Here is a 24,736-nt window from a genome sequence, read left to right as displayed (position 1 = left end):
CGAAAATAATTTATGCAAGTAACAGTTGATCTGTGTAATTCCTTTGAAGTACTGATAGTCAACACGAGTAGGAAAGAAAAGAATCAGCTTTTCTGCAAACTGATAGAAAAGATGAAAAACAGCATTTTTTCCCTTCTTTCAGAGAATACCTTGTTGGGGATTTTTTTCTTCCAATTAATGTTTTAAAAAAGTCAATAACGGCTTGAAGTGTTAGAAGGAAATTCCGCTTAAAAATTCATTCCTTTTGTCGATTTTGTCTGGGACCTCAACATGATGTTTTCTGCTGTCAGGATTGTGCTAGGTTCCAAGCTAAGACTCTTAAGTGTAGAGCCAGAATCCCTGCGGCCCACATGGAGTCTTCTGACTTGGTTCCCTCTGCTTCCTCTCATTCATCTGCTTCAGCTGGTATCTTGCCCTGGAGATGCAAAGACAAAAATTTGAAGGAAATGGACTCTGTGGGTGCCTTTGACATCCACATTAAAGTTGCCGATGGCACAGATGAGGCACCTTTGCATACCTCTGGTGTGACGTCTGACAACTGCTAGGCCAGAGCCTTCTGGTGTGACCCCTCTGTAGGCTGCCATGGTATCAGGCTAGTCAGATGTGCATGTCTTAGTCAGTTGGGTCTGAAGCTGCTCCACAACCTTCAGCTTCCTAAACTCGTGCTTTGGTTACCGAGGGAGATCATTGATCTTCCTCCTCTTTCTCCTACTCCTCTTCTTCTACTTTTTCTTTAGTCGTAAATGAGCAAACTTCAGGAACACCTTCCTAGGTAGTGGTCAGCCAACTGCGTCCTAAGGCTTTTCTTTTTAAATGGACACGTAAAGCTAAGAGAACAGTCAGCTTGCCTCAGACAACTGCCCAGTCCTCAGCTGCCAACAACCCATATTCATAGGTTCATAGGAGGTTACTAGGCTAATGGCCCTAGTGCCCTTACAAGCCTAGCCAAGTTCAGCCCTTGTTCTCTTAAGGGTCTACAGGATATGGTCTATGCTTTCAGCAGATCTAAATCAGCACCGACTGCCCCTATCCAAGAGGGACACAAGTAAAGCCCCTGGGATGAATTTGCAGTTTCCCATCCAGTCGTCCAAGTTACGCTTAAAAGGGGTTAACAAGGGGCTCTATTTAACCTGTATTGGAAGTTTATTCCAGAGGAGAGGCAAACTCTGCAAGACATATCCGTCTCTCCAGCAAGTCCCGTCAATGGCACAAGCTAGGTTAAGGTCCCTAAAGTGAGTGAATCGTGTACCATTTGACTTATGAAAGTGCAGAATTTCCATTAAGGTAGGATCAGAGGTTGCTCTGTATGCAAGGCACAGATTGATTGTAAGTAGTCTGTATGATACAGAGTATAGTGACTATGATTTGAGTCTATCCACATAAGACGTGTACTGAAAACCCAAATTTTCTTTGAGGAACCATTGAAGTCTCTCCAGTTTATGCAGGTGCCTGTTTACATACTAAAAAGAGCATTGTACTCTATTATTGGCCTGGTGAGGGAAGAGTACAGGGGGGTTCTAACCTCTTTTTTTCTGGAAGCTATGCCGTTGCTTATGAGGTGGGAAAAGTAGAGGGCCTTACTTACCGCCATGGAGACATGGTGATCAAAAGTAAGAATGCTGTTAATCTGTGTGCCCAAATCTCTTACCACTGATTTAGAGCTTAGGCTGGTGTTATTAATATGGTAATCTGCAGGGCCATTGCCTTTGCCAAAGGGGACAGTAATGCATTTTTTTGCATTGAGTTTAAGACCATGACTTTAGCACCAGTCATTGGTTTCATAAGTCCTTCTTGTAGAATGTTGACATCATTTGGGGACTCTGACTGCTCCCAGTTTGTAATCATCAGCAAGCATTGTCAGCCACAGACCTTTTGTTTTTGCCTGTATGTCTGAGAAATGGATTCCAAACAATAGAGGCCCCAGCACCAATCCCTGTAGAACACCACTGGTAATGGGTCTGCTGGTGGAGTTCCCTACTTTGACTGTATGTCTGTATGTGTTCTGTCTGTGAGCCAGTTTGTAACCCAGCTTAACAGTATATGTGTTGTCCCCTAGCTGGGTGAGATTTTTAATAATGTCTGAATCAGGGATTGTGTCAAAGTTCTTGGCTAAGTCTAGGTAGGCCGTATGCACAGCTTTGCCTTCATTCATGGCTTTGGTGACAGTCTCAAGGAAGTTCATCAGGTTAAACAGGCAGGATCTCCCTTTACCAAAACCAGACTGGGTTGGGTCAAGTGTCTGAAGGTATCCTATATCATTGTTACTAAGGATCCATGAGTCTCTCTGTGACCTTGCAGATAAGGCTGGTTAGGCTCATGGGTCTATAGTTCCCAGGGTCGGGGGATGCACCCCCCCCCCCCGTGTAAGGGAACGACGGTTGCTGTTTTCCATTCGGCAGGCCTTTGAGAGAGTAGTTAAGACTTGTTCTTTAGAGATACTAGATGGAGAATAGGTGGTGGGAATGTTTTGGAGTATATGTGTGCGGGAACAGGGGGGAGAAGTTTTCATTGAACCTGTCCACAAGCAGGTTGGCTATTTCAACTGGTTCAGTATATGTGGTACCCCTCAGTACCAGTTCACTGCAAATCTGGGCTTTTCCTTTAAGGCTTCAGATGAAGCTAAAGAATGCCTTATGGTTATCCTTTGCTAGGGATGCTAATCTAGATTCACAATTGGCATTAAAGGACTTTCCAGTATGTCTTATTTGCTTGTTCAAGCTGAGAAGGGTGTGCTTCCAATTCTGAGATCGTTCCATCTTGCTCTTAGAACAGCAGATCTGAAGTAGGCAGACTTCATTCGTCTGCAACCTGTGGGTATCGGATCCGACCTCGGATCCGAGCCGGCAATTCAAAAGCTTAGGCTCCGAGCTCCTAGCTCCTCCCTCTTACCCATAATCCCTTGCCAAGCCCTGACTGACCTCAGATTTCGTTTGCCGCTTTTCAAGTAGCTACGGAATTCCAGAGCTCCTGGCGTTGGTGAAAGATAAGAGATAGTTTTTGACTAAAAAAAGTTTTCAAAATCTTTAATTTCTTTCTTGTTTCAGTTAGTGTTGAGTGTGTTTAGGCTTTCCTCTCTCTTTTTGTTTAAATTTATCGGGTTTGCGTAGTTTGTTTGTGTGTGTTGTGTGTTAGGCCTTAGGGTTACTATGTCTGAAGCCCATAAGGCTGTGTTTTCAAAATGTGAGGTGTGGCCATAAGCTATCCCCAGCAGATGGCCACACTGGCAGTCATCTTGGGGTTGAACACCTGTCATCTGGTTGTACCATTTGTGCAGGGTTCAACCCGGCTTTGAGGGAACGGAGGTCGGGTTGGTGCTGGCGGGTCTTTTACCCCCAGATACCGCCGCCTCTGCCCTTCCACTCAGCAACCTGTTGCTGTGAGTTCTCCCCTCCGGCTGGGACTCAACCTCCCTCAAAGTTGCCGGAGGAAGGATTCCTCTAAGGAAAGACAGAAGGAGAGGCACAGGGAGAAGCACCACAAGAGGAGAGCCGAAACTTCTAGTTCGGCTCCTCCATCTAAGCGGGCCTCCCTGTGCCTTCTAGCTTTCCTCCTCCTCGGCTCCACTCCCTCGGTTCTCTCCTGGACCCGAGGAGGAGGAGCCTAGCCCTTCCAGGAGGTCACCGAGGCGGCTCTCTAGGTCCGCTCCGGTGGCCTCCTCTAGATCAACCTTTTCTATGAGCGAAGCTGATATGGACCGGATGATGAGGAAATTCATCCAGGCCCAAATGCAAATGGGAGTGCTCCTAGCCCCCCCCCATCCGGGAGGGCTGACCCACTTTTTCGCCCCTTGGCTCCTTCTCCGACCCATACCACGGGTTCGAGCTGTCGGCGCCGTGCAGATTTGGATCCGGGGTGGGTCGGATCCGATGGTCGGCGCACCTCGGATCCGTCCCATCCTTGAGTGCTTGGTGCCGGACCCGACCTCTCGAGCCGAGGGCGAGCCTCGGATCCGAGAGAGCTGGTGTGTCTTCGGCTCCGTCCAAGTCGGAGCACACTGGTCTCGGATCCGACGGTTTGGCTCGACTCCGATCCGCACGCCGGATCCGAGTGGGGTCGGCTCGGGCTTAGAGAAGCTGGCTCCCCTCGGCTTCGGCGTAGTGGAAAGGGCACTGTCGAGGACATCCGGACCCCGGTCCCTGCCACGGCTCCATCCCGCACTCCATTGCAGTTGGGCCAGGCCCCACCAGCCGGTCCCAGGGACAGCCGCCTCGATGTCCCAAGTGGTTCCCTTGGAACATCCAACTGCTGAAGAGTACTCCTCGGACAGCCCCCGATTAAGTACCTCGAAGCGTAAGTGCAAGAGGAGGCACATGGACTCCCCTGAGTCCGTCACTGAAGACACAGACTTGGATGAAGGGAAGGCTCCCTAGGTCACCCCTGAGGACGTCTCATTTGGAGACATCATGGAGATGTTAAGGATCGGGGGTGGTCTGCCCCAAGGCTTCTTCGGACGAGTCTGTGTTCTTGGAGGCATTCGAGGCGGGCCTTCTACCTCTTGGGTGTCCCCTCCTGCTGACCCCTGGTGGATCTTATCTCCATCAGGGCGTGGACGGATCCGGACACCATTGAGCCTATCCCTAAGCGCCCGGACCGCATTTTTTCTCCTCCATCAGGCCGCACCCACTGGAGTAAGGGTCCCCAGTAGATGCCATGATGATGGCTGCAGCCACAAAGAGGGAATTGGCCCAGGAGAGTCCCTCCGTGCATCCTCCAGGCAAGGAGTCCCGTTCGATGGATCGCATTGGGAAGCGAGTTTTTAGTTCAGCAACCTTCTCCTTGAGAGCGCTGAACTACATGGCACATGTCATTAGGATGCAGCGGGATCTGATTAAAGAATACGCTGCATCTCCCGAGTCCATCTCGGTGAGGATAAACAGGTTTACTCCACCCGAATGGCCACTCTCAGATCAGTTTCCAATACATCTATGCGGCTACTGTCTCATGCTACTGAGGGAGCCGCTAGAGCCAGCGGAGCAGGCCTAGTCATGAGGCGACAGGCCTGGCTCCGCCATTGTGATTTTGCAGAGCCCTTCAAGACAACCTTCGCGAATGCCCCTTTCGATGGTTCTGCCTTGTTTGGCAAGACTGTTCGCGAGACATTAGTCCAGAGCGAAAAGGACGGGAAGACGCTGTCTGCCGTCGGAGTCCGCTTCTCAGCTCCCCAGAGGTCCTTCTCTAAGAACCAAAAGGGACAGAAGAAGATGTGGTTCCGGAAGTCGCAGCAGTCCCAACCTGCTCCGGATAACCAGTCCTTCCGTGGCAGAGGAGGACGGGGAGGTCGTCGTGCCAGAGGCAGGGGCTCCTGGCAACTTTGGGTCCAGAGAACCCTTCTCTGAGAGACCCACGCAGCAGCCCTGCAGGGTTGCCCGGCTGTCCGTCTCTGGAGGCAGTCGGGGCGGTTTCGATGCACCTGACTTCTTGGGAGTCCATAACAACAGACAGTTGGGTGCTTGGGTTATATCCAGAGGATATTCAATACCCCTATTCAAGATTCCCAAATCTCGCAGCCTCCCAGATGTTCCACCCGACCAAAGGGAGGCAGCTATCGAAATCGAGCAGCTGCTAGAAAAAGAGCCATCCAGCGTCCCCAGATCAAACCGGATTAGGGTTTTACTCCAGGTTCTTTTGGTGCCAAAGAAGACGGGGACTTAAGACCAATCTTAGACCTTTCCCAGTTGAACCTGTCAGTAACCAAGCAAAAGTTCCGGATGGTCACCCTGCAATCTATACTCCTCTTGAGGGAGAACGACTGGATGTGTTCCATAGACCTCAAGGATGCGTACTACCACATTCGGATGGACAGACGATCCAGGAGGTGTCTTCGCTTCCGGCTGGGAGCCAGTCATTATCAGTTCAGGGTCCTCCCCTTTGGTCTCACCTCAGCCCCCAGGGTGTTTACCAAGGTGCTAGCGGTGGTAGCGGCCCACCTGAGGCTCCAGGGATTACAGGTCTTTCTGTACTTGGACGACTGGCTCCTGACGGCATCATCAAGGCATCTTCTGTGCTCAGCCAGGGATTACTTTCTTCAACTAGCACCAAGGCTGGGCATCACGATCAACTGGGAGAAATCTTTTCTGAATCCCTCTCAAATTATAGATTTCATAGGAGGAAGACTAGACACCAGATCAATGCGAGCCTTCCTCACCCCAGACCGTATCGCCAGCCTGAAGTGTCATGTGACAGCGATCCTGCAACCATCTCCAACTGCAGCTTCGGTCCTGAGGGCCCTAGGTTCTATGGCGGCAGCTATCCCGCTTCTCATTCATGCCCGTTTACGCATGCGGGTTCTTCAATGGACCCTTCAAGTTCAGTGGTCCCTCTTTGTTGCGTCTCTAGCGCTCCGATTGCGGTCAGCAGAGCGTGCAGGGACTCCCTTCTTTGGTGGCTTTTTCTCCGGAGCCCTGGCAGGAGACCTTTTGCTGCATTTCCCGAGCCTCAGTGACCACGGACGCTTCTCCCCTCGGGTGGGCGGCATTCTGGGCGAAGATTGTCCATGGCACCTGGAATCCCACAGAGACGTCATTGCATATAAATATCCTGGAAATGAGGGCGGTGCTCTAGCCTGTGCAAGCACTTCACCACGTTCTTGCTTCAGGGACAATTGCGATTCAGACAGACAACATGTCGGTAGTCTGGTATATCAACAAGCAGGAGGAACCAGGTCTTACCCCTTTGTAGAGGCCATGAGAGTCTGGGAATGGGCAATTTCCACCAAACGCTTTCTGGTAGCAACGCACATTCCGGAAAGTCCAACATCCTTGCGGACAAGCTCAGTCGCACTATCCTTTCTCCACACGAGTGGTCCCTCAATCCTCAAGTAGCGAAGAAGATTTTTGCCGTTTGGGGCAACCTTGTTGCGATCTTTTGCCTCTCCCTCAAACGCCAAATGCGACAATTTCTTCGCTCTGCTTCCCCACCTGGGAGTTCGAGGATGCTCTGGTGCATGCTTGGCCTCCCGGTCTCCTTTATGCCTACCCTCCACTTCCTCTGATGCAGAGGCTTCTGCAGAAAGCCAACAGTTTGGGGAGCAGAATGATTCTCATTGCCCCATTCTGGCCTCGACAACCTTGGTTCCCCTTTGTATGGTCTCACAAAATCAATCCACCATGGATTCTGGATCCAATTTCGGATCTCATCTCTCACCCTCTGGGAATGTCAGTTCCCAATCTGCGGACCCTGAAGTTGACAGCTTGGCTGCTCCTGTTCCAACCTTAATTAGGACTCCCGGTATCTCTTCACCGGTCAAGGCCATTTTAGTGGCTGCTCATAAACCTTCCACCAGACAGGTTTATCGGAGTAAATGGAAGAGATTCTCTATATGGGCAGGACAGAGAACTTTGGATCCTTTCTCAGCACCTATGTCAGCGGTGCTGGATTTTCTAACAGACCTCTTTCATCAAGGGGCTAGTTCTTCCACGATTAAGGTACAATTGGCAGCTATCTCGCATTATCACATTGGTCATGACACAGCTCCCTTATGACGCGTAAATTATGCAAAACATTTCTCAAAGGAGTTTTTTTGTTAAGGCCTCCAGTCAAGGAGGTTGTACCGCTTGGGACTTGTCTTTAGTCCTGCAGGCCCTTACTGCTCCTCCCTCGAGCCTGCAGCTTCTTCTGATTTAAAATACCTTTCCTGGAAGACTGCCTTTCTGGTAGCTATCACTTCAGCCAGAAGGGTGTCTGAGCTTCAGGCTCTGTGTGTCAAACCGCCTTATCTTTCTTTCTTCCCTGATAGGGTGTGCCTCAGGACCAATCCATCTTTTCTTCCGAAGGTCTCTTCTGAATCCAATATTAACCAGTCAATCAATTTGCCAGTGTGTTTTCCCAAGTATTCAAACAAAGGAGAATACAAATTGCATTCCTTGGATGTTCATAGACAATTACGTTTTTATATTAACAGAACAGCTGGCCACAGGAAATCAGATCAGCTGTTCGTCTCCTTTGCTAAATTTGCTCTGGGTAAAGCAGTATCTAAAGTCACTCTATCTAAATGGATTGCTAATTGTATTCTGCAGGCATATGACACTTCAGGCAGACCTGCTCCTCAGAGGGTTACGGCTCATTCTACTAGGGCAGTTTCACGCCAGCCGCCTTTAAGTCCCGTGTTTCATTGGATGATATCTGCTGCAGCTACTTGGGCCTCGCCTCATACTTTTATTTCTCATTACAAGGTGGATGTTGTTTCTAGAGGAAGAGCATCCTTTGGCTCAGCGGTGCTCCGGAACATCCTTCCATGACGGCCGCCCAAGATTCAGGTAGCTAGGGACTCTGTCCCACAGGTTGCAGACGAATGAAGTCTGCCTACTTCAGATTTAGAAGTTATGTACTCACCATGACGTTCTATCTGAGTAGGTGACTTCATTCGGATGCAACCATCCCCCTGACCTTTTTAGAGCGAGTATTTATGCTGATTTAGTGTACTGTTGTCAGTATTTTGAGGCAAACTCAATCTGAGGTCAGTCAGGGCTTGGCAAGGGATTATGGGTAAGAGGGAGGAGCTAGGAGCTCGGAGCCTAAGCTTTTGAATTGCCGGCTCGGATCCGAGGTCGGATCCGATACCCACAGGTTGCATCCGAATGAAGTCACCTACTCAGATGGAACGTTATGGTGAGTACATAACTTCTAATTTCTTCCTCTTATTATATAACCTGTTTATGGCAGATGTCTGCCAGGCAGGCTTGTTTTTTTCTTGAGGATCTTGCTTTAGTCCTATCAGGAAGAGCTGAGTCAATGCAATTATATAAATGTTTAGACCGTCCATAGGTGTCCTTGCTGTCATTGAGGACAGGAGCTTTGAAGCTATTGCAGCCTTCTGTAAGATGCTGTAATTGGCTTGGGAGAAGTTTTTTTTAGTCTCATTTCTCCTGAGGGGGTGGGGGTCTGATGCAATTGTTACTTCGAAAGAGACGGACTTATGATCAGACTTCATTAGGGAGGGCTGCACACTTGTGTTGGTGCACTGTTCTACCATGTTGGTGAGTACCAAGTCTAGAAAGTTTGGACCCCCTTGTAAGGGTGCCAGCTATCTGCTCCAAGATATTTGAAATAACGAAGTCCAAGAACCTTTGGGCAAGAGTTTTTGCACACATTTTCTCAATTTATGAACAGCTAGTTAAGATCATCCATAGCCAGGGTGTTTGGTTGTATTTTGAGTAACTCAAGTAGATCCAAGAATTTTATTTTATTTATTTATTTATTTTACATTTGTTGACCGGGCTAGTCCAGCTGGATATATGTCCATTTTCAGTGGAGGCCCGGGGAGAAAAGCTCCACAAATTACAACAACATAAAAGGTCAAGACAAAGACAATTAAGGCAGTGTGGATATCATGGTTCATGGAGGGGAATCTATAGCTGGCGATAACTTGGAGAGGGGTCATAGTTAGTTATTTGCACATGGAGTAACTCTAGGGAATCATTCTGTTTAACCAGTCTGGGGGTGTATTTATCTTTGAATATTGATACTCCTCCTCTAGTTTTCACGTGTTCATTTTGTGGTCTGAACATGTGGAAGGCATTATATCCCGGTATGGCCAGGGTTATCTTCGCGGCCTTGAACCAGGTCTCTGTGACTGCACAGATGTCCACATCTTTGAAGGTGAGGAATACTTCCAGTGAGTGCAGTTTCATATTTAGACTCCTAGTGTTCAGCAGCATAACCTTAAGGTTGCTTTTTAGAGGATATTTTTACGTCAGGAATTTTTGTGATATTGCCTATAAAGGCAGTATGGGGAGGCAAGAGCCTTGGCCAGTAGCCGAAAGCCCAGAGGTGGCTGGTGGAAACCATCTCTGGAAAAGCATCATGATCTGTCAACCATATCATCCCAGGCTGACAGGTACTGCATCCTATTAGAATAACACCAGAAATTAAGCCAATTGTTGAAGTCAATAATTTTTTGTCTGTATTGAAGTGTCATCCTAGGTAAAGGTAGAATGCTACTTAAGGCTAGGGACATATCCTCATGGGACACATAATCAGAGAGCTCAGTCATGTCTCTTCATATAGTCTAGTGAGGTACGTCTCAAGTTGTTCACACTAACATGCACTATGACAGAGTCATAACAGTGTCTGCTTTTGAGAGACACGAGTGCATGTGTGACTTGGTGGATCCTGGCACCTGACAAGACAGTTGACCATGACCATTTCCTTATCCAATCTGGTGAGTGAGTGACGGCTGTGCGTCTCACAATGGACTATGACTAAAACATTTGATTTTGGGTTTTGCCTTATGGGCATGTTTGGTGAGACACTGGTGTGTGCATTTGTATGTGTACTGTGATTTGCTAAGGATGTATTAAGTGAAGTGTGTTTGTTTGGGAGGCCTCTGATCTTTAGGTAGGCTTCTAGTGAGAACCTCTGCATATGTAAGTTTAGTTGTTGTAGGTGTCGATGGTGCAGGAGGTGGTATGTGAGCTGACAATCTGCTTAGTATCTAATATACTGATTTGTGAGTGAGAGAGCCTAGGTTCTTACTATAGATGCATCTCTCACATATTGAGTTTGTGTGAATTAGGAGATGTGGGTTGTCAGTGTACTTGAGGGAATTGCTACATTGCCTCAAGATGCCCATGTCAATCAGGATGTCTGGAAAAATGGTGGGAAATTGTCCATTCATGATGCTAGGTGAAGAACTGCTGACAGTATCAGGGATGGGACTAGAAGGACCAGGTGTAGCTAAGGGACAAGAAAAAGTTCTAAATTGTGAGGGGCTTAATGGGTAAGACTTGTGGAGGAACCTCAGAGGCTCAGCTGAGTGTCTAACCAGGCAGAGAAGCACAACAGTGAGAAACTTCTGATGGAGCACAAGCAGTTGACTAAGGGAAAATGTATCTAAGAGTTTGCATCTGTAACGGCCAATGGTGTCCTCCAATGTGTGGTAATGCATGGTTATGCAGGTGATGTGTACCAAGCAAACCTGAGCTAATGAGGGTTACAAGTAGCAACAAAATTTAACTGATTTTAAACACTCTAATGCCACACTAGACTGGGCCCTGGGGCAACAACCACCATTCAGATGGGTTCTTAGCTGCACTCTACTCTCACTATGGTGTAGAGAAGGACCTCTGTTGTGGAGGAAAGCTAGATTAGTGCTCAAACTCTAAAAACAGCCTGGGTCGAGTAAATCTTAACAAAGTCTACGCTAGGCTAAAAGTGCAGGAAACAGCAAAAATATAGTTCAAAAATAACAACACACAATATAATGCAATACAAGAAGGGCAGATCCGGTAAAAATGATACTTATTTTTCAGTAGCAGGCAGTGGATGCTTCTGATAACACAGGAGATAATTGCCTACTATTAACCTCTAAATTAACCAAAGGGGAAAGCCCAAGACTGAGACTTATTCAAGCAATCACTAACTTAAATGGGTCCTTGACTGCACACTTCTGCCACAAGGGTGCAGGGGTGCCTTCTTAATGTAATATGGCTGGTTTTAGTGCTCAGATAATACCATGCAGTATAGATTCAGCAAGCCCGAATCTAGCCTATGTTATAAAATCCAGAAGTACTAGAAATCCAAAGTGCAGAAAATCCCACTCGCGACAACACAACCTTAAATAAAGTAGCAGTTATACTTCCACAAAAGTGTCAACCACAAACCTTCCTAGTGTGAAATAACTGGTCTGGAACCCAAGTGCTTAAACCAGAACAAAGACATTTAGAATAACAGACAGTAAGCCCTCAACCAGAAATTCCCAGCTTAGAAGGGTGTAGGCTACATTCTCCTATCACAAGAGTCTAGACCACAAACCTTTGTAATGTAAAATAAGTCATTTGGAGCCCAAGTGCTTAAACCAGAACTAAGACACTTTCAGAATAATACACAATAAGCTTTCAACCAGCAGTTCCCAGCTTAGAAGGGTTAAAGCTGTCCTCTCCTGCCACAAGAGTTTAGACCACAAATCTTTCTAATGTAAAATAACTGGTTTGGAACCAAAGTGCTTAAACCAGAACAAAAACACTTAGAGCAGCAGCCACAATAAGCCTTCACCAGCAATTCCCAGCTTAGAAGGGCAGAGGCTACCGTCTCCTCCCACAATAGTGTAGTACACAAACCTTTTTAATATGAAATAACTGGCCTGAAGCCCAAGTGCTTAAAAGGTTTAGAATAACAGCTGCAATTTAATCAGGCTACTAACCAGCAGTAGCAAATGCAGCCGAATAAATGCAATTGAACACTTTTAAGAACAAGCAGCAAAATAAAGTAATAAAGTAGGAAGAGATACAAATAGAGTAAAAGCAGCTGAATAAAGTGTAATTTTTTAAGTTGAGCAGGAAGGGAGGAAACAGAAGATAATTCAAGGTTAAGAAACTACGGGGATGACTGATCTCTCCATAATCAGTAGAATGATCTGATGACATTGGACTGAGAGGAATGTCCAAAATCAGATTTATAGTGGAGGCGGGCAACTCAAAGGCCACCAAGACGGACATAAGCCAAACAAGCACTCCAGCTAAATAGAGGTGCCTCCAAATAATTCAAGCTAAATGAGGAATAGTATTTCCCAGCTCCTCACGCGAATTAGCTGATGTTATTTACGGTTTGCAAAGGAATTCTTTGCCAAAGTTTCTAACTGACTGTAGCCAAGACCTCTTAAAACTCCAACAGAACAGAAAACTTAAAAAAAAATGTAATATAAGAGAAAGATAAAACTATAGAAGCAACCATATGTTAAATAAAAAACTTTAATTCAAACTAAAATGTAGACTGAGATCAGCAATATTCAGGTAGAGTACAGCAAGCAAGCCAAACAAGCACAGGACCTTTTGAAGGTGGCTCAGGAATCCATGGCCTTCATTAAATTCAGGGAATCCTGCTATACACAGCTGCCTGCCCCTAAAGCTTCTCACAGTAAAAGGAGGACTGTTCCCTTTCAAGAAAAATCTGACTCTTCAGGATATGACAGTGAAGAAGAATTGTCCTATTCTGAGCATCTTGCCCCTTAGTCCTACCCTCTGATCTGCTCCTACCCCCAAGGATGTATTAGCTGTGGATATCCTGCATACATGAAGGAGGCTTTTAACTGGAAGAGCAAAGAATTTTCTCATGCCCAGACTCATTATAAAGAGATTCTTAGTCTACCATCCCCCAGACCACTGGCTATTTCTCCAGTTCATGTAGTACTTGATGATGTCTTTGATAACATATCCTTGCATCCTGGCTCTTTTTTCCACCTGCCCCAAGGAAACTAGACCATTTCTACCGAGTGTTTGACACTCAAGCATCTCTACAAAAATCCACAAGCTGATCCTTCAGTACTATCTACTGAATCTTCCAAGGGAGCCCTAAGGGTGCAGCTGGACAAGTAGCGAAGCGAGGGTGGAGAGAGAGGGGCAACTGCCCAAGGCGCAAAGCTTGGGGGGGGGGTCACAGTTGGCCAATCCTAACCTCTCTTTAGTGTAATACCGTCTTTTAAAAGCCGGTATTGCATTTGCAGTCAAACCTGAGAGCTGCTTCTGGAAATAATAACAAAAAGATGTTATCTTTTACCGCACACAAGTAGACCAGTACATCCACAAAAATTCTCAGGAGATGACTCGAACCACAAAGGCTTCTTTTTTCTTTTCTTCTTTAATAAAAATATTAGCAACGGCTATTAGCAGGATGTAGGAGCTCTGTTAGAGAAAGGTACGTTTCCCTGTGGAAATTGTACAATTTGTCGGTTCAATAACTGAACCTCACTTTTCCTATTACTATCGCTTCTTGCCTTATGCCCTCTTTATGGGCTTTGTCCCCTCTCTTCCTTCAATCCTAGAAGCTAACTTTATTCCAGCCCTCATTTGTATTATTTGTTCTCTACCTTCATCTCATGTTCCTCTACTTTGACTAACAAATGGCAACATGAGAACCTCAAGTGTACCTGTACCTCCTTAAATCTAAAAACCCATGCAAAGACTCTAAACTACTTTTCCTCTTCTTAGAAAAACTTTTTATTTAATTTTAACCCATACACTATTAAATTCTCTTATATAGTAGAACTTTAGTAACATTTAAGTATTATATATAGTAATTTTGCTATGTTTGGAGCTTATCTACACATGAAAGCTATTAGTGTAAGTAGTGCATTTTTATTTTGTAATTTCTATTTTGTAATTTTTTATGTTTGGAGCTTGGGCCTCTACTGAAAATGGACATGTATCCAACTAGACTAGCCCAGTCAACAAATGTAAAATAAAATAAAAATAAATAAATAAATTGTGAAGGACTTTCCAGAAATTAATGGTAAAAAGTATCAGGGATATAGACACTACACCTGTAGTAGTGCAGGTATAGTATAGTGTATGGGCTTAGATGCCCATGTAATAAATATTATGTAGGTGAAAGTAAGAGAAAATTAACATGTTGGAGATATAAGAAAAGGTAAAATGGACAATCCGGTAGCAGAATATTTTTATAATTTTCATGAAGGGAATCCTGAAGGTTTACAAGCTACAATATTAGAACAATTTAAGGGGGGCTTTGTGGCACCGGAAGGGTAAAAAAAATTAAGACAAAAAGAATCCATTTTTATTTTAAAATACAGTACCTTGTGTCTGAAAGGTTTTAACAGGGAATGTAATTGGAAGAGTTTTTTTATGATGCTCCTTTAAGAATAGTTTAATTGAAAGATTAGGGGGGTGTTTTTTCCTTTTATATAAAAGTATGTGTTTTATGGTGAAAATATACTCTGAAAAGGCTGTGAAAGCCGAGGCGCTAGAGGGTTTTGTCTGTTTTATGGCGCTTAAGAAAAGCTTTTTACTTGCTTACTTGCTGTGCTGCTAATAGCTGTTGCGAATATTTTTATTAAAGAAGAAAAGAAAAAAGAAGCCTTTGTAGTTCGTGTCTTCTCCTGAGAATTTTTGTGGATGTATTGGTCTACTTGTGTGTGGTAAAAGATGGTTTCTCCTTTTTTCGAGTGTGGTCTACACACAAAAATATATTTGTCATAGATATGAGAATGCTAATAACTGGCAAATCTGGCTTTGGAATGCAAAATGAAGTGGGACATAAACTAGTTGAATTCTGCCAAGATAATTTACTCATCATAAGCACTGTCTAGACAGCTTAGGAGATGGCTTTACACGTGGATGTCCCCAGATGGTCACTACCAAAATCAGATTGACTACATACTTTGCAGTTAAAAATTGAAGAGACTTATACAGTCAGAAAAAACAAGACCTCAAGCCAAGTATGGCTCAGACCATCAGTTTCTTATATCAAAAAAATAATTAAAGAAAACAAGATGAGCCTCCAGGCTAACTAGATAGAAGCTCAAAAATGTTTCAAATGAATATGTAGTGGAAGTAAAGAAGTGAATTAAGGAATTAGACCTGGAGGGTAAAGCACCTCAAGAACTATGGACAGCATTTTAGATCTTGTTTTGCAGGTGGCAACAAAACACGTTCCAAACAGGGAAGTTTAGGATGATAAAGTGGTCATCTGGGGATGCTTTAGCAGTGACTTTGGAAAAGGAGAAGAAAAGGCAATGGAGATGAAAAGAAAACTGTGTCAGACTGAATGTATATTATCATAGAATATTAAGATGATAAGGCAGCATATTTAAATGAAGAGAGCAAAAACATAGAAGACAGTATTTCATTGGGAAAGACAAGAAGCTTCCTTTAAAAAGACTGATGATATTAATGGAAACCTCTGGGTAAAATAGAAATGATAAAAGACAAAGACGAGAAGGACATGATAGAAGCAAAAAGGAGAGGTGTCCGGAATATATAGGCAAACTGTGTGTAAAAGATCCTAGCTTTCAGCCTGTACATTTAGTGGTATATTTTCTGATGTAGACATCCTGGGGAGAGAAGATAAATAGGTCTTAGAAATCCTGGCTAATAACAAGGTTGCAGGAAGTTAGGGAATTTCAGCTACTTTTTTTTTCAAATCCTCTGATGCTGTTAGTGTTGTTTGGAATACACCAGCATAAACAGGGAAAACACAATAGCTACCACTTCATTGGAAAAGGTCAGTATATATTCCATAAAAGGGCTGAGCACTTTTTGAGTTTCCATGTATCATAATGGAATTTGTTCAGCCACGATCTGAAAAGTATTCTCTTTGCCTAATTAGCTGTGGTGCAAAATCTGTGGAGTAAGATTATTGCTAGAAGACTTCTTAGCATATTTGGTGGTGTATGACCAATTATTTGATAAGGATAGCCATGTTCAATTCTCCCTGCTGTCTCATGATCACTGTTAGCATTGCAACTTTAATGAAACCATTCAATTCAAGATTGTCTTTTCATTCTGAATATGACCAAGAAGGCTGCAGCCACTCTTAATATTAATAGTTTTTTTTTTTTCAAAGTATCCATCTACTTTGAAGCTATTTCACTCTGAATTTGCTTTAGCAGAGAACCAGTTTTATAAATTGACTCCATCCAGCAGACCTTCTTGGGTCATCTGACCATCTAAGTGTACAAGCTATCACAGCATTCTGTGTCGTATGCAGTGAATCCTGGACATCTGTTTCCCGGAGCAGAAAATCTGCATCACTAGTTACTGACATTGGAGTCATTTTCAGATTCTGCAGGTAAACTACTCTAACTGTTCTGAGGTAGTCCATTCATTTTTTCATTCCATTAGTAAAATTCAGCATAAAAACAGAAAGATGTCAGTATCAAACATACTTTCTGCTGCAGACAGTCTACAAACTATTGCCATCAGGGATGCAGTATCAACTGCAATCTCCATCTTGTACCATCATTCAAAATGTCATGTCCTTACTTCATGAACATGGAAGTTTCCCTTGTGTTCTAGGTAAATGTTCCAGTCTGCAATTACTGTCTTAGTTCTTCTTTTAAATAGGTTACTGGTGTAATTGGATATTGTGTCAGAGAAAAAGGTTAACAAATAAATAAGCATACAAGTTGTTGATGATAGATTGAAACTACATGTAAAGCACACTTATAATTTATATCCTAGAAATGCTGTCTGCTTGTTAATTTTGCAGTGCACTTGTACTGTTCAAGACTGCGGTGGTGGTGCTGCGGTAGCGTTGTCACCTCACAGTAAGACGCTGTCCGTTTGGATTCTCAGCTAGAGCGTTGTCTGCGTGGAGACGTGTGAATGGGCATACCTTCGTTGAAGGTTGTGTGTCAGAGCTGGCAACTCGGTATGTAAAAATCAACTGCCAATCATTAGCGGACTGGAGTTCCGCTGTGGCGACCCCTAACCAGGAAAAGCCGAAAGACACAACAACAACTTGTACTGTTCAAGGCCATGCCCAAAAGTGGTTGATTTTGCTACTGGACAGGAGTCCTGCTACAAAGTAAATGTATACATCGCATACATGCGTGAATAAAACACACTGCTTTTTAAATGATGTATTGCTTTTGTAATTTACAAAAAAAGTGCTGCCTGTGTGATTCAGAGGAAAGTTTCCTCCCAAACTCTATCTACCAAACTGGATAACAGGGGCCCATCAGGGTGTGATGGGGGCAGGACTGAGTGGTTCATGCTGCCTTGCTTCCGGAGGATGGCACTGGCTCGGATCCTGCCCTACGTAAAGTAGGTGAAAAGATGAAAGGAGGGTGACTTATAGGCTGATCACCTGCAGCAGAGATCTATGTACGGCAGCATGTACATTTTAATTGTACTGGCCCCACACAATGTTTTGCATAGAGGTGAGGTGGGAAGGGATAAGGGTAGACCAAAGGGTAAAATCTTCTGCTACTGTACTGGGGTAATTTTATCTCCTCTTCACTTTGCTTTGGATCCTGTGAGGTACACAAATGAAAAGTTAGGGAGCATCAGTGTTGGGAGGGAGAAGAGGCATGAATGGATAAATCATTTGTACTACATTTTAAGTTGTGTATTTTTTAATCTCAACAAAATGTGTATTACTTTTGTCAGTGCTCTTCTGCTTAGAACCTGTAAATCACCGGCCCTTGACCTTGATGCTAGATACTTCTGAACTCACCCTTTACTCTAGTTTGGACAGCCCTAAATGACTGCATTCCTTGGTTATGGCACTACCACTTCATGGCCTACTAGCAGTGATACCTTTACTTTGTGTCTGCCTTCCCAAAACCTGTACTTTCCTGTGATGTTGAGATGAGATTTACATATGTTATTAGGGTAACAGTGAGATGTGCTTCAGTACCATTGGGGTAATTCTTTTAAATGAACTTTTATTGTTCTTAGATCCTTTTGTGTTGCTCAGTCCATGAAAGCAGAATGTCAGTGTAGCATTTCCAGGTTATTCCTTAGTCTTACGTTTAAGGACAAAAATTTGCATGGAAAGAAACACATGTAGACAAATATGGACGCAATAAACATACAAAACAAGACTTTTGAAATGTATGTAATTGTGATGTAAAATTTTAATGTTCCTTTTATGTGTCAGAAGCCATTGTCTGTTTTGATCTGTATAATGCATACCTTCATGGTATGGGTTTGTTTTCTACCTGGCTTCCCCCAGTGTTGGCAACAGGCTTATAGGTAAGTTAGGTGAAGTGTGTATATAAAACATGGAGATACCCCCTTAGGTGCTTATTTTCAAAAAGCAAATACTAAAAATTGGTTGTGTCCCATCATTTTTTATTTTTTTTTTATTTTGTCAAAGTTAAGAGTGAAGCATTTTAGCAATGACATGTTGTGTTTTGAGGATATCTAAAAATGTAGAGCAGGAAAGCTTGAATAGCAAAAGGAATATTTTTAATGAAGGGAGGAAAAAGTGTCAACTGAGGTTTTCATTTATGTTGTATCATTGGTAACTTTTCAGTAAAAATCAATATTTATGTAAAAAATCATTTTACGTTAGGAGTAGCATTCATTTAGACTATGTATTTTGAAGTAGCAGCAGTCCTTTCTGTGTTCATGTAACATGGTTGAACATATGGCTTTTCTCTGTCTCTGTGTGTATGTTATGCTAGCAGACTGTCAATGTAACACAGTAGTTAAAAGTAACAAGATGTGATTGAACAACACAGTAGTTAATGTAACAAGATGTGATTGAACTTTTATAACATACCTGGAATTAATTCTCACAATCTTTGTTTGCATACTCAGTGGCATAAAGCAGATAAGTCAACCAGAGCATAGCTGCTAAGAAGCATGTGATATCTGTTACTTTTGGTGGGCTTTATATGGTTTCCAAAGACTCCCCCAAAGAGTATTACAAATTATACAATGACTGGACATTAACATTCAGAAATGAGCATGCCGATTGGTCAGCCCAACCAGTGTGCCCGTTGTAAATCGTGCATATACCAACAAAAAAGTGTGGTTGCCCGGACTTTCTTCTATTAATATATGCCCTGTCCTCGTATATTTTGTATGAAATTCTAAACCTGGAAACAGTCAACGGTATGTGTACCTAAGCAGTTGATCAGCAAGCAGAACATTTCTAACACTTATTCAAAATGCACAACATCCTCTCAGGCAGTGTGCATATAAAAAAGACGAAGAAAGGTACAATATTCGCAATCTGGACAGTTTAGAAGTACAAGAGAGAGAGGACAGAAATACAAGGAAAATCAGGTTCATTTCTTTAGTTTTGCATAATATGCCTGATTTTCATTGCATTTCTGCCCTGTCTTTCTTGTACCTCTAAACTGTCCAGATTGCAAACTTTTTTTTTAAAGAAAAAAAAAACGAAGCAGCAGAAATCTTCCTTTCTCCTCTGCTTTCTTGCCAAAGCATGGGGATATACTGTGTAATCATGGGAACGCAAGTCTCATACACATGCGTAGTACATTAGGAACGCCCCAGGTTATCAGGGAATAAATGCACAAGAGCAGCACTGTGCCCTTATACAAGGACATTATTTAAGAAAAATTACTTTTTTCTTAAATAATGTTACTGTATAATAGCAATAACCCATGGTGTGGGTAATGCTGGATTTACCCACGATTGGCTTTGTTTGGTTACTGTGGCTTTGCCCTCATGACAAAACCACACCAACCATGGGTAATGCCAGCGTTACCCACACCCAGCCATGGGTTATTGCTGTAGTAATTCATGCTTGACTTGTGTTAAAACATGTTGCTAATGCTTGTTCTTGCAACTTATACTGTGTGACAACTATTTGATAACAGGTGATGGTTACTGGTTGCTTTTTAATTTTGTTTAAAACTTTTAAAATTGATGTACTGATTCGGAGTCGTCCTGATGAATTAAGCACTGTATTTTGTCTTTACAGGCTGTAAAGGTTGTTTTGCTTGAAGACTTGGCTTCACACTTTGGTATGAGGACACAGGTAAAGATTTTTATTTCTTTATGTTAGGTGTACTATATCATCATTTGTATTATGTGAATGCATTTATGTATTTTATTTATTTATATTGTTTTACGTTTTTTATCAAATTCACAATGAATGCATTGTCCAGATGGAAAATAAACACACTTATTTACTTTTGGAGGTGAATAGACTGGAGTTCTTAGGCCCTTTATTATACTTGACAAGTTGCAATAAAAAGAAAACGACACAGGAAACTCAAAAGCATAAGACAAATGTGACATAAGTTTAGCAAAGTTATTCACACATTATTCAAGCAGTTTACCACTGATTAATAGGTATAGGCTGTAACCAGTAGAACTCTGTAGGCCTCCAAATTGGGTGGTCTGCAGGAATTACAAGAGGAAAGGCACAGTCACAGAGAAGAACTGTGGTTCCCTCCCATTGTTTACATTTTCACAGTGCAGTGGTTTGATAGCAGACATATTCCATCTCCCTCTCTCATCAATGCAGGAATATTATTTCATTTTTCTTGTTTGTCTGATTCTGTGTCTCACTGCAAAATGCAGAGAAAAATAATGCCAAGTTTGTCTCTTCATAGCCACGGGGGAGGGTACTGTTTCAGGTTGTTCTCTGGCAGTGAAGGAAATTGTCCTGGTATAAGCCAGTGACGTGTCTGACATTTTAGGCAGCACCTGGTTTCTAATTTAGATCATTTGCTGTTACCATGTCTTCTTACTGGAGTGTAAGATGTGATGGAAACTACCAGGAATCCTTACACTTGTCAGTACTGGGTGATTTGGCTGCTAATCTCCCCATATTGGGTGATGTAGCTGAAGCTCTTGATGGTCTCCATTAGTGGTAAACTTTGTAAAACCTGTAAATATAAGATGTATTATTTTTAGTGAAAGAGGAATGACCTTTATGGCACCAAGGTGTTGTGTGAAATTGGTCAGTCAGTGTGCAGTTATTTCTGACATCTGTGACAGCTAATCAAAAATGCGCAACAAGAATATTGAAGCCACAGAATTCTAGTACCAAACATGACTTTAATACCACTGGTTAAGCGCTTTCGGTGAAAACATCGGGTTTCATCAGAACAAACTTCACTACTCACTTCCATTTTATATAATTCTTTGAAACATCTTAACCAATGAAATACTGGTTTTTAATTAACACTTCATGGAAACGTTCATTTTGTTACAAAAACATTAATTTTATTAACGTTACTAAAGGACTAAAAATTAATTTCTTAACCCATAAAACCTATTTACACTTCTTATAATAAACTTTCCTTTTTAAAATAGCTTTATAATTCATTCCATTAATCTTTTAGTAACAAAATTATTTTTTGTAACAAAATTAATGTTTCCATGAAGTGTTAATTAAAAAACAGTATTTCATTGGTTAAGATATTCGAAAGGATTATATAAAATGAAGTGAGTAGTTAGTTTGCTTTGATGATGGTCAATGATTTGGCCGACAGCCCTTAACCAGTGGTATTAAAGTCGTGTTTGGTACTAGAATTCTGTGGCTTCACTATTCTTTTTGTGCTTTTTTGATTTTTTTTTTTCAGTTGCACAGCTGAGACGTTTTGCACAGTTTTTTTTTTATCTGTGACAGCTGTTTGATTTTGTTTTTGGGCATTCCATGGTCAAGGTGCATGTTTCTGACATCTTTGCACATCAGTACCATGTGAAGGGTAGAACTCTGGCCCAGTGCTGGTTGGTAAAGAATTTCTTAAATGGATTCTGCTTCTATACCATCCCTTAAGAATGCTTATCCTTGGAACTTAAATTTTATACATGATGGGTTTCCGCATCATGTTTGAACCATCTGGTTAAGCAGCTCTGCTAGGTGGCCATTACCTCTTGTTACAGGATCTCTGAGCTTTAAGGAGCACTGTTTAGTTTTTCAAAAAGATAGTGTCCCTAAAGACTAATCCACAATTCCTCCCAATAATAGCACGGTCCTTAACAAATCCATTCAAGTCACTGTTTTCTTTACATGGACACAGTTAAGGGAGGAAAACCCTTCACACCCTGGATGTGCAGTGCCAGCTATTTTTGTAACGTGATCCAGTTTTGTCCCTTTCCTCCCATAAACACACAATCATCAAGCTGCTGAACATTCTAGGATATTAGGAAAGGGAAGCAAGAGGGGAGAGTGTGGCAGTTATCCATTGAGAATTAGGAGATTTTTAAATGCTTCTGTGAACTCCCTGTGTTTAGCCAGAGGCATAATGTAATGCCCACTGTGTTGGATACTGTGTCTGCTGTTCCTCACATGCATGATTCCAGCAGACTTGTTGTTCAACTTATGTTTCTTATAATCTTCATATGCAAGTGCTGCAATCCTGAACCTTTTTCTAGGTAAAGCTGTTACTGATGGAACTTTGCCAACACTCCGTCCTGGGATAGGCAAGCCAGCAGTGGCCTACTCAGTTCTATCCTTCCCTGCCCCACTAGTTTGAACCTAGGTTGTCTGGAGTATAATTAGTTCCATAGTGTCTGCTACGTGAGGGCTGCTCTGAAAGCTCATAGGTTAATAAGTTTGTAGGTGTTTACTAAGCTAACAACCACTAGGACCTTTTTAAGCCTAGCCATGCATCCCAAATCAGTGACAAGTTCTGATACCCTTGATAAATGTAAGCATGGAGATGAAACATTTACAAGGTAGGGCCTGGGAGATGAACCATTTACAGGTTTCCTGTGTCCATTAGAGACATAGCTGCCAAACCAGGGATGAATTTCCTGATGTTCATCGTGTTACACTGCTGCAGTCATTACACTTGGTTATCCTGCCGTCAGGCGGTCCCGCAGTCGGCCAGAGTTCCAAAGTCCTCCTCCCTGATGTCAGTGCGACAGGGGTATACAAGATGCAGCCGACGCCATTTTCTTCAGTCTTTCTTGCCGCGCGGTGCCCAAAGCAGAAGCAGTTCGCAAGTGCCGGTTGGCCGACTCCTGAGATTTTCATTCCGAATCCAGAACCGAAGTCTTCTAAAAAAGCTAAATACCCCGTTGGGGAAACTTTTTCTTGCCTCAGACCGATGTCAGTAAAAGTTAATAACTGTATTTCTTGTGGGAAGCAAATACCTCATAAGGATTTCCACTCCTATTGTATTCCATGCCTAGGCCTTGACCACGACGTCACTGGTTGTCTGTTTTGTGCTAGGTTTAACAAGCGCACTATTAAACGTCAGTTTGATTTTGCCCGACATTATTTTGGTAGAAAATTCAATTACACCATGCCGTCGGAAATTCTGATGACCGCAATGTATAAAAAGCACAAGGACAAGGACAGGCATCCGAGGCCCAAAACGGACGGCGAAGCCTCTTCTAGGCCAGTCGCCGGTTCTCCGGTTTTCAGCGAGGTGCCTACACAACCCCTGACTACTGCTTCCACAGAACCACAGACCGCCTCCAACTCCCACGTGGAGCTGGCTGGGCCTTCGGACGCATTAGGCCTTCAGTTTACCGATCCTAAACCTACAGAGGAAACCGAAGTAGCTGAGCAATCCACAGCTACAGAGGGTGTTTTCAGACCTACACAGTTAACTATTAAACCCTCTGCTAAGCCTAAGCCCACCTTAAAGGCTAGGAAACAGATACAACTCTCTCCAGGACAGGCTTCCATGCCTAAGAAACAAATGTTAAAAATGGCCGAGGACCTAATCACCCTGATCAGGGGGTCCCATCCCCCTCTTGATAAAAGGCCCAGGCAGGATGCAGACTATGAAACTTCTGACCAGGTGTCCATTTCCTCTGACTCTTCCTCGGACCTAGGATAGTCTTTACCCCCTTATGAAGATTCTGATGCTGAAGAATCAATTCCATCAGCCTCTCTGCCTGAGGATTACTCCTTTGGGGAGACCTTACATACCATGAGAGAGCATTTCCATTGGGAAGGCCAGGATTACTCAGAATCCAAGAAAAGACTCAGAGACTTCCTTTTATTGCCCCAACACAGACCCCTTGATATCCCACCAGTTTTAGACATTGTGGATGATGTGTACACTGAATCCAGTTTGAACCCTGACTCCTTACCCCCAGCCCCAGTTAAACCTGATAGATATTACAGAGTCCCTGACTCTCACAAATTTCTGTACAAAAGCCCTGTTGCTGACCCTGAAACTATTTCTCAGGGACCCAAAGGGATTAAGGCCCCATCAGTAAAAAAACCAGTTCCCTCTGACAGAGATTCCAGAGCATTAGACAGATGGGAAAAGAAGGTATATACGTCTGCCACTTTAGCAATGAGAGCCTTGAATTGCCAGTTTCACATGCTAAAATATCAGCAATTTTTGATGTCTCATTTGAAACAAAAGATGCTTCCAGATACACGTCCTCCTAACGTAAAAGAAATGCAGGATTTATTGCATGCAGCTGAACAAGTAGGAAAACGTACTTTGCAATGTGGGTTTGATTCATTTAGAGGCCTCCTGTAGAGCAGCAGTTACAGGCTCTGTCATTAGAAGGCATGTTTGGTTAAAAGAACATACGTTACCAGATCATGTCATGGTCAAACTATTGGATGCACCTTTGCAGCGAGATGTGCTGTTTGCAGT

The 24,736-nt window shown here is 43.2% G+C and overlaps 1 protein-coding gene across 1 annotated transcript in view; it reads left to right on the top strand.

Moving 5' to 3' along the window:
- The window catches only part of DDRGK1 (DDRGK domain containing 1), a 924,827-nt gene that overhangs the window by 812,588 nt on the left and 87,503 nt on the right, over window positions 1–24,736 (top strand). Inside the window, exon 7 of the mRNA XM_044064090.1 lies at window positions 20,134–20,190. Within this exon, the coding sequence (XP_043920025.1) occupies window positions 20,134–20,190 (57 nt within the window). The remainder of the gene's footprint in view (window positions 1–20,133; window positions 20,191–24,736) is intronic.

This window comes from Protopterus annectens, chromosome 2.part2 (genome assembly GCF_019279795.1).
Source record: "Protopterus annectens isolate FY-2018-M chromosome 2.part2, PAN1.0, whole genome shotgun sequence".
Taxonomy (NCBI): Eukaryota; Metazoa; Chordata; order Ceratodontiformes; family Protopteridae; genus Protopterus; species Protopterus annectens.
This window is presented reverse-complemented; position numbering and strand designations above follow the sequence as displayed.